Source organism: Leptodactylus fuscus, chromosome 2 (assembly GCF_031893055.1).
Source record: "Leptodactylus fuscus isolate aLepFus1 chromosome 2, aLepFus1.hap2, whole genome shotgun sequence".
Lineage (NCBI taxonomy): Eukaryota > Metazoa > Chordata > Amphibia > Anura > Leptodactylidae > Leptodactylus > Leptodactylus fuscus.
The window spans coordinates 150,900,320-150,910,740 of record NC_134266.1 but is presented as its reverse complement, the minus strand read 5'-3'; the positions used below and the strand labels follow the sequence as shown (position 1 = coordinate 150,910,740).

At 46.1% G+C, this 10,421-nt stretch overlaps 2 protein-coding genes across 3 annotated transcripts in view; one reads left to right on the top strand and one right to left on the bottom strand.

The window, feature by feature from the left end:
* Positions 1–437: 437 nt before the first annotated feature.
* On the bottom strand, positions 438–2,345 carry NUPR2 (nuclear protein 2, transcriptional regulator). Of its 2 annotated transcripts, none has more exons than XM_075264837.1 (2): positions 1,994–2,345; positions 438–711 (listed from the first exon to the last, which is right to left on the bottom strand). In XM_075264837.1, the coding sequence occupies exon 1, from the start codon at positions 2,244–2,246 to the stop codon at positions 2,016–2,018; it is 231 nt and encodes a 76-aa protein (XP_075120938.1). In that variant the 5' UTR covers positions 2,247–2,345; the 3' UTR covers positions 438–711; positions 1,994–2,015. The 2 variants fall into 2 exon arrangements, with proteins under 2 accessions (XP_075120938.1, XP_075120937.1); XM_075264836.1 differs by having other exon boundaries at positions 438–798; positions 1,994–2,343.
* Positions 2,346–10,035: 7,690 nt separating this feature from the next.
* RFFL (ring finger and FYVE like domain containing E3 ubiquitin protein ligase) overlaps positions 10,036–10,421 on the top strand; it is a 43,380-nt gene continuing 42,994 nt past the window's right edge. The window contains exon 1 of the mRNA XM_075264926.1: positions 10,036–10,144. The gene's annotated coding sequence lies outside the window, so the exon portion shown is untranslated. The remainder of the gene's footprint in view (positions 10,145–10,421) is intronic.

Below are 10,421 nucleotides of genomic sequence, written 5' to 3'. Positions count from 1 at the left end.
ATAGTAGATAGTCAGAGATAGTACATAGGAAGATAGTAGATAGTCAGAGATAGTACACAGGAAGATAGTAGTTAGAGATAGTACATAGGAAGACAGTAGATAGTCAGAGATAGTACAGAGGAAGATAGTAGTCAGAGATAGTACATAGGAAGATAGTAGATAGAGATAGTACATAGGAAGACAGTAGATAGTCAGAGATAGTACATAGGAAGATACTAGTTAGTCAGAGATAGTACATAGGAAGATAGTAGATAGTCAGAGATAGTACATAGGAAGATAGTAGATAGTCAGAGATAGTACATAGGAAGATAGTAGATAGTCAGAGATAGTACATAGGAAGATAGTAGATAGTCAGAGATAGTACACAGGAAGATAGTAGATAGAGATAGTACATAGGAAGCGATTGATTCCGACATGAACAGTTATAGACAGACTACTTTGATCATTTTAAAATGTACTATTTTATTTTTACACCAAGCAATACGTAAAATGAGTTTCATACAACATTTCTGCATATAAATGCAGAAATTACAGTACAATAAAATGTGTAGCACTAAAATCATTATTGCACTGGTTGCAGCTCCATTAGTTGCTTCAATCATGCAGAACAGTCATCTTCGTAGCAAAACCATAAGCGAAGTACGTGGAACACCAGTCATGGCTTACAGCTCTGGGGAGACTGCTGCAACAATATCTCGCCTTTGCATTCATCTGTAAGGCACAGCGCTTCTCTTAAGTAACCAAACCGTAAACACGTCAGAAACAAAACTCGAAGTCAGATCAGCGAGAGTCAAATACCTAAAAAAAACCCAACAGAACAGATGTAAGTGAGGACATTTTTCTTGCCATCATAATCACATGGGGAATAGTAGTCTAAGGGTGCATGCACACTGAGTAACGCCGGGCATGTATGAGAGCCGTACACGCCGGCATTACAGCAGACTGCCGAACACTTCCCATTCACTTCAATGGGAGCGCTCGTAACAGCGGCGTTTACGAGCGCTCCCATTGAAGTGAATGGGAAGTGTTCGGCAGCCCTGCTGTAATGCCGGCGTGTACGGCTCTCATACACGCCCGGCGTTACGTAGTGTGCATGCACCCTTATAGTGATATACATATATACACATCAGAAGCAGGGTTGTTAAATATGGCATCTGTTCTGGAGTAGCAGGTGCGACTGCCACCAGGTTTCTGCTAGAAAATGCCAGGCGGTTTCCCCTTCCGTTAAAGTGAATGGACCGTAAAAAAATGCGCCAAAAAACATGATGCTTTTTTTTTTTTTGGCAAAAAAAAAAAAAAACGCAATGCGGTTTCAGCCTTCCATTCACTTCTATTGCTTTCCTGAGGCGGAATCCGCCTGAAGAAAGGTCGTGTCGCTTCTTTTTTCCGCTAGCAGCAAAAAAAACGCTAGCGGAAAGACGAACGCTAACGGTCTCCATAGACCACCATTGTATGGAGGCGGATTTTGAGGCAAAATCCGCGTCCAAATTCGGCTTCATTGCCCCCCGTGTGAACTAGCCCTAAAGGTCTGTTCACCTGGAGGAATTTGCTGCACATTTCGCCCCCAAATCCGGAGCAGATTCCTCCCAGAATCTGCCTCCTATTGTCTCTGCTAGACCACGGCAAAAACGCCAGCGCAGGAAAATGAAGAGGAATTCCTCTTCATTATCCGTTGTGTGAACATACCCTAATAGAAGCAAAAAAAAAAAAAAAAAAAAAACCCTCTACAGCATACTTTATTATCAGAGCATGGCAGCCACAATAAACTGCTTGTTACATGCAGAGTCTGACGTGAGTACATCTGCAGCGCGCCCTGGGTTTCTTCTTCTCCACCTGACTGTAAACTGCTGTGGGCCATCACACGCCATGCGGCGCCATATGGAACTGGATGGAACTGGAGGAATGCAGCAACACGTCTCTGTATCCATGTTGTCAGTGCACGTCATGCGCCCCCTAGCGTCTAGCAGTGGCTCTAGCCCGTAACACTATTTACCTGAACGGAGGGCGCCTGTCGTCTAGTTGGACGAGCTACGGCTTCTGCGACGCTTCAGTTCGCTGTTGTGCAGCTTCTCCACGATCTTTCTCTCATGGCCAGCAGGAACATGGCGGTTTCCATTCTGCTCGATCTCTTTCTTGGTCCTCCCTTTACCTCCAGCTCCACAACTGTATTCGCGCAAGTTGTAGTACTCGTACTCGTCGTAGTGATCATTCTCAAACACGACCAAGCTTTCCACGTCTGCAGACATGACGGAACTTACACGAGCACCACAGACAACAACAAGCACGGAGCGCAGGCGGTTGCGTAAGTTTGTAAACACACGGCTCTTCTGTGGGATTGGCTGCAAACGGCCTGGGCTGCAGGGCGGGGCACGTGACACGCTCTCTTGTCCAATCAGCAGGTAGCATAGACTGTCACGTCCTCGGACGCAAACAGGGAAGGCGATTGGCTCTTGCACTGACACTTCTAGTAGTGTAGTTACTGCAGTCTTCCTATACATACAGCTCCTTATTGACTGCAAACAAGACTCTCTATGGGAGACACCCAAAGGACCAGAACACCTAGAGCTGCAATCGTGCTTCTTACCTGCAGATGTAGACTGAAACTTGAACTTTTAAAGAAATATGCCATTTCAGTTCCTAATACTTGGCGCCCACTTTGTGTCAAACTTTTAACCCCTTCCTGACACATTTTTCTTTATCGACACCTCCTATTCCAAGCCTCATATTTATTTTCTGTTTACAGAATCATATGAAGACTTAAAGAAGACCTTTAATGAACTCATGCGCAGTCAGCTGCCCCAGGTCTAGAAGTTTGAAGCCACCGCCGGAAGAAGACCCGTTCCTGAAGAAGATGGAGGCGGCGCTGGAGAGTTCCCTCACAGCATTGGGGACGCCCCTAGTGCTGTTGGAGCGCGGGGGTCCGGCCCCAGGGCTGCGAGAGAACTCATTTGCATACCGACAAAAAACGGATTATATACTGAAGGGCGGCGCAGAGAAGACATCTAAAAGTAGGAGACGAATAGCCTTTCTTAAGGCTATCCTGACGTGATAGGCAGAAAAAAATGAGTTTTAATGATAGGATCCCTTTAAGACTGACACACAACGCATCTAGTAATAATACATTCACCCCATTATGTACGTTCATTACACTGATCATCCTATACTGATCCATAGATACATACTCTTTTTATTGTATAAAGTTCAAGATGATTAAAGGGATTTAATCATTAAAATGGAAATTTTTCTCCCAAACACTTTGGAATAGCCGTAAGAAAGGCTGTTCTTCTCCTTCCTTGAGAAGTCTTCTCTGCACCGCCATTCCATAGATATCCTGATTTTTTTCGGTATGCTAATGATTTTTCTTGCAGCACTCGGGGTGGCTCCCAGTGCTCAAACAGCACTGAGGGCGTCCCCAATGCTGCGAGAAAACTCTCCAGCGACAGCCTCTTTCTTCTTCTGGCATGCCTTCTCCGCAACGTCTTCTTCCGATAGCTTCTTCTGGCTTTAAATGGCACTCATGCACAGTTGAATAATGCCCCTTGTGCTCTCTGAGCATAATTTGTACTTGCCACCTGTGTTTTAAACCACTACCCTTGATACAGCCCTGACCTATCACAGGCCACTGGGCAGGGTCTTGGAGACCTAGGTCTCCTGAGGGAGTGGTTATTGCCTCAGTCGAGTGCAGTGTTGGGAGAACAGTGGTGGAGTGAGAGGGTATGCTGCTCTGCACACTGAGGCCTAACGGTTTCCTACACAGCTCCTGAGGAGAAAGTATACAGCCCAACACTCTAATAAGACAGTCCTGAGACAAGGAAGACCAGTTGTCGTCATTTTGGACCAGGAACAGCAGTGAAGTCCATTGACAGTAGGTATTGTCCCAGTGTCTTCTAGAAGGTAACCAGACCTCTGTCAGTACTACCCTGAAGTATTTCCGCAGTATTTGCTGCTGGAGGAGGCCGAGGACTGGAGTTTGAGTGGTATTTGATACTAGAGCCTTAACATCCCTGGGCATTCTCCCAAGACCATGGCTAAGGGAGTTGAACACTGGAGAACTACAACCCCCATTTGAAAGCTACTTGATGTATTACTGTTTGATTGCTGCTGAAAGTACCACCTTGTTTCAACTGCACAACTGAGTCGTTCTTGCCTTACCATCAGGGCCCTTCCAAATACCATCAAACCAGCTCAGAGTGTGCTCGTCCTAGCTGGTGGCATGTCATCCACCATTACTACTCCCATCCTTGCATTCCTTCCATCTGGTCTGTGGCAACTGCAGCAGGGTAGAGAAGTGAAGCAGCACCGTTTGGGTTTTGAAGCACAGATTTAGACAGTTTGATTTTTGGATGACATGCCACTTTTACAGAGTCCCTGAAATGCTAACAAAGTGGAATTCCTTGTCATGTAACTCCATTTTGGTAGCTACACCTTTGAAGGAGTTTGAGGGGTACAGTGAGCATTTTTACCTCCCAAATGTTGCATTAATTTATTTTCCAGAAATGAATGCACCATTAGCTGCGCAAATTGAAAATCGCAATTTTTCCAAAAATACATAATTTCAGTGCACAGTATGTTGTGTCTAGCTTATGTCAGAGATGAACACTCCAAAAGCTGCTGTACCAAGGATAAGATATGGACCTGCTTAACCATTTTGCTGACACAAGCTGGATACAACATATCGGGCACTGAAATGGTGTATCTCTGCGAAAATTGTAGTTTTAACTTCTTACTGTGCATTTATTGCTGGAAATAAATCCTTTAAGATACTGACTCTGGCGGTTTAACCCCTTGGATGATCAGAGGGCTTGCCATGGCAGCTAGAACTCCTGACTGCCTATGCAGAATTCCAGTGTCATGGCTGGGCGCTGAGGAACGCCCCTTCTGACAGTACAGCGCTATGGACTCTGTCAGGAGGGACGTTCCTCACAGACTGTTAGAAACGCCATTCTGACAGTGAAGCGCTACAGCAATGACCTGATAGTTCTCCACCAGGGGTACATAACGGGAAAGCTGATAATGCGCTGAATTCAGCACACTGTCGGCTTTCTAGCGGGATATAAAACCCGCATATGCCCAAGGATCGGAAAGGTCCTCTTTAAAAAGGACAAAACTTTCTTTGTCCACTAAGAAAGAACATCATATTTGTTCTTTCTGAATTGCAGCACTTACGGCATCTAAAATGCTTTTTACCATGATTGAAAGGAGGCCCACTGAGGATTTGCCGCCCAGAGGCTCACACTGTGCAAAGTCAGATCTCCAGTTATTACGGTCTGTTTTCTGGTTTTACAAACACTCTTCATGCAGCCCTACACTTCTGCCTGGAACTACCACAAATCTTAGAAGTGAAAGAGAACCATGTGTATTTGAGAACTAATTTGATTATTTACACTGCCTTGATGGGAAACTGCAGAGGTTCTAAGGTAAACTAAAATTAAATAAAAAAATAACCCCCTCCCCCATTTTAGAAACTACACCCACAAGGAATTTCTCAAGGCTTTGTAAGGGGGTCCAGCTCACACCGTAGGAGTCGGCAATAACACAGTTCACAACGGCAGTATATTTAAAATCCAGGTGTGTTTTATTTAGTAGCTTCAGCACAAAACATAGTTCAAAAGAAACAAAAACCTAAGCCTATCCGGCTGTAACTGTACACCAGCATACCTCTCTAGCCTAGAACAGGTCAAACACATGACCAAATGTAGTGGCCAAACTGTACAGACCGTCCCTGGAGTGCTTTCTGTCACTGGCTAAAAAGACTTTCCGCCCTCCGTTTCCCAGGCTTCCTTCCTCAGTAATGACCATGAGGAAGCCTCACCTGTGAACACCTGGGACTAAGGAAAAAACTGGTAGTGGACCAGAGGTGTGGAGTGGAAGACTCCCACTACCAACCTGCCCTCCAGTCCAGACAATCCAGCCCATCATACTTAAGCCAAAGAGCCCTAGCAGACTATGTTATCATTCTGGGTTTCCTTTATCTCGCCTGGCTGAGGAAACCAGGTGAGATATACACCCCATCCACCACTTTACCATACACTTTACCACAACTTTTAGTGATCATTTTGAGCCCAAGATGGCTGTTCAAAAATTAATCTGCAAATTGAAAATTATAATTTTTAATTTTTTTAAAGAAATAGCCCATGGTTATAACGATTTTTGTGGTGTTCGTACCTGGCACAAGCTGATCAAAACATATTGGGCACTTAAATTATGCATTTCTGGAAAAATTGCAATTTTCATTTTTCACGACCATTTGCACATTTGTCATTGTACATTCCCCATCAGCTTCTTCAGCACGGCTACAGGCAATGTTTATATGTTGGGAGCCATGCTGCTCATTAGCCATAAAAAGTGTAGCCGTGGCTTTAAGTACTGCAGCACTTCCTTTATAGACCTTTTCATAAAAAAAGCATTTTTATAAGGTAAAGAATTTTATTTTGCATTTCCGAATTTTTTGTTAAACTTTTACAATCTTTTTTTCTTTAAGTTCCACTTAAGGAACATGAACCAGCAATCATCTGATCACTGGTTCAGTGATATATATGCTCCATAGGTATTGAAGCTCTAACTAATTGATCCTGATCCAAACATATCTCCCCCTTCCCCCAGAGTAGGGTGAAAAGGACATGTTAGGAAAACCCTACAAGGGGTTAACATTTACAATCAGAGGTTAGCTCCAACAGTGGATGCTGCAGAAGGCCTTCAGCTGTATTACAGCTTCTTATGTCTTTGTATACATCTCATTAGAGGTATACACTGGGAGAAATTCCAGTCAGACAACAGAGATCTTGACTACAGCGAGAGCGTACTGTACCCTAAGAGTATGTTCACACAGCGGAAAATGGATTCTGCATGTGAACATATGCGTGGCTAGCCGCAACGGAATGCCGGTGCAGTGCAGCAGTCCACCTCAAAGTCCACCAGCGTGTGGTTCCAATTAGTCAATGGGAGCCGTTTTGGCAGGTGGACTTTGAGGTGGATTCCGCAGCAAAATCCGCTGCAAAAAAACTGTGTGAACTAGCCCTTAGTTAGGGCAGCATGATTAGTTTGTGTTCTGCCTGTGTTTATGTTGATTTCCACCAGGTACTCTGGTTTTCTTCTATCATCCAAAGATATACTGGTAGGGAATTAAGATTGTGAGCTTTACTTGGGGCAGTGAATGATGACAATATCTGTAAAGTGTTCTGAAACTTTTTGACTATGTAAATAAAAATCTAATAATGCAATTCTTCCCTGCCTTGGAGGCGACATAACTGGAGCAGCCAGTAGGGGGCACATTTACCTAGTGAATACCTGTGGGAAGTATACTGTCTATTAGAGATGAGCGAACAGTGTTTTATCGAACACATGTTCGATCGGATATCAGGGTGTTCGCCATGTTCGAATCGAATCGAACACCACGTGGTAAAGTGCGCCAAAATTCGATTCCCCTCCCACCTTCCCTGGCGCCTTTTTTGCACCAATAACAGCGCAGGGGAGGTGGGACAGGAACTACGACACTGGGGGCATTGAAAAAAATTGGAAAAAGTCATTGGCTGCCGAAATCAGGTGACCTCCATTTTAGACGAATAGTGGATTTCAAATCCGGGTCATATGAGAATGTGAACTTTGTGACTATGAGACAGGGATAGCTGTACAGGCAGGGATAGCTAGGGATAACCTTTATTTAGGGGGGAATGTTATTAAAAATAACTTTTTGGGGCTCTATCGGGTGTGTAATTGTGATTTTTGTGAGATAAACTTTTTCCCATAGGGATGCATTGGCCAGCGCTGATTGGCCGAATTCCGTACTCTGGCCAATCAGCGCTGGCCAATGCATTCTATTAGCTTGATGAAGCAGAGTGTGCACAAGGGTTCAAGCGCACCCTCGGCTCTGATGTAGCAGAGCCGAGGCTGCACAAGGGTTCAAGCGCACCCTCGGCTCTGATGTAGGAGAGCCGAGGGTGCACTTGAACCCTTGTGCACCCTCAGCTCTGCTACATCAGAGCCGAGGGTGCGCTTGAACCCTTGTGCACACTCTGCTTCATCAAGCTAATAGAATGCATTGGCCAGCGCTGATTGGCCAATGTATTCTATTAGCCTGATGAAGTAGAGCTGAATGTGTGTGCTAAGCACACACATTCAGCTCTACTTCATCGGGCTAATAGAATGCATTGGCCAGCGCTGATTGGCCAGAGTACGGAACTCGACCAATCAGCGCTGGCTCTGCTGGAGGAGGCGGAGTCTAAGATCGCTCCACACCAGTCTCCATTCAGGTCCGACCTTAGACTCCGCCTCCTCCGGCAGAGCCAGCGCTGATTGGCCGAAGGCTGGCCAATGCATTCCTATGCGAATGCAGAGACTTAGCAGTGCTGAGTCAGTTTTGCTCAACTACACATCTGATGCACACTCGGCACTGCTACATCAGATGTAGCAATCTGATGTAGCAGAGCCGAGGGTGCACTAGAACCCCTGTGCAAACTCAGTTCACGCTAATAGAATGCATTGGCCAGCGCTGATTGGCCAATGCATTCTATTAGCCCGATGAAGTAGAGCTGAATGTGTGTGCTAAGCACACACATTCAGCACTGCTTCATCACGCCAATACAATGCATTAGCCAGTGCTGATTGGCCAGAGTACGGAATTCGGCCAATCAGCGCTGGCTCTGCTGGAGGAGGCGGAGTCTAAGATCGCTCCACACCAGTCTCCATTCAGGTCCGACCTTAGACTCCGCCTCCTCCAGCAGAGCCAGCGCTGATTGGCCGAATTCCGTACTCTGGCCAATCAGCACTGGCTAATGCATTGTATTGGCGTGATGAAGCAGTGCTGAATGAGTGTGCTTAGCACACACATTCAGCTCTACTTCATCGGGCTAATAGAATGCATTGGCCAATCAGCGCTGGCCAATGCATTCTATTAGCGTGAACTGAGTTTGCACAGGGGTTCTAGTGCACCCTCGGCTCTGCTACATCAGATTGCTACATCTGATGTAGCAGTGCCGAGTGTGCATCAGATGTGTAGTTGAGCAAAACTGACTCAGCACTGCTAAGTCTGCATTCGCATAGGAATGCATTGGCCAGCCTTCGGCCAATCAGCGCTGGCTCTGCCGGAGGAGGCGGAGTCTAAGGTCGGACCTGAATGGAGACTGGTGTGGAGCGATCTTAGACTCCGCCTCCTCCAGCAGAGCCAGCGCTGATTGGTCGAGTTCCGTACTCTGGCCAATCAGCACTGGCCAATGCATTTCTATGGGGAAAAGTTAGCTTGCGAAAATCGCAAACTGACAGGGATTTCCATGAAATAAAGTGACTTTTATGCCCCCAGACATGCTTCCCCTGCTGTCCCAGTGTCATTCCAGGGTGTTGGTATCATTTCCTGGGGTGTCATAGTGGACTTGGTGACCCTCCAGACACGAATTTGGGTTTCCCCCTTAACGAGTTTATGTTCCCCATAGACTATAATGGGGTTCGAAACCCATTCGAACACTCGAACAGTGAGCGGCTGTTCGAATCGAATTTCGAACCTCGAACATTTTAGTGTTCGCTCATCTCTACTGTCTATATAAGTTAAAGGGGGTTTCAAACAAAAGCAAGTTATTCCCTGTCCATAGGGAGGGAGACAACTTTTGGTTTTACATTCAGACGCCCGGGGATTGAGAGAATGGAGGAGGGACTTTCTAATCAGAGCTGTGGTCGTGCTACGTGTGCACCACCCCGTGTAACTCAGTGGGAATGCTGGCTATAGCTGACGCACAGTATATACTTTTCAGTCCTAGTATATAGATGGCCACCAGTTTCCACAGTTCCGTTTTTGTATTCCGTAAAAGCTGATAACTATGATGTGAAACGCCCCTTAACGGCAACTGATAAGACCGAGACCGCTACAGCCAGAACGCTAAGTTGCTACTGTTCCGCTCTCTTATGGAAGTGATGTTCCTTTTAAATTTAGCTCAACCTCTAGTGGGCGTGTCTCGAAGTCGGTGCTCTTCCTATAGGGCTGAGGCTCGGCAGAGGGCGTGGCTGTTTCCCGCCTACGTTTAGCCACCGCTCAGTGCTTCCTGCTGCTTAGTGGTCGGATCATGCCGCTGGTGGGGACCTATGAGGATCTGTAAGAGGTAGAACTCCAGGGAGGGGGAGTGAGGGGCTCCTGTCTGTGCTCCTGCCATCTCCACAGGTACCATACCATGTTACACACATAGAAGTGCTGTCCTCATAGCGGCAGGCTGTAGGAAGGAGCTGGACCAGGAAGAGCTCTGTGTTCTTCGCACCATACTTTGTAATAGGGGTTAAAGTTAGATGTTGCACAAGGAAAGCTGTACCCGAATGTTACATGGTACAGAGACTGATCAGGCTAGGTGCGGACACTGACTACTGGACAGCCTGCTCTGTGACTGGAGCTATAGAAGTTTGGAGGAGCTGAAGTGTCATAGACCTATTACAAAGGTGGGGTT

Excerpts from the sequence above, each read along its gene's own strand:
- NUPR2 (XM_075264837.1), bottom strand. The coding sequence starts at position 2,246 with ATGTCTGCAGACGTGGAAAGCTTGGTCGTGTTTGAGAATGATCACTAC.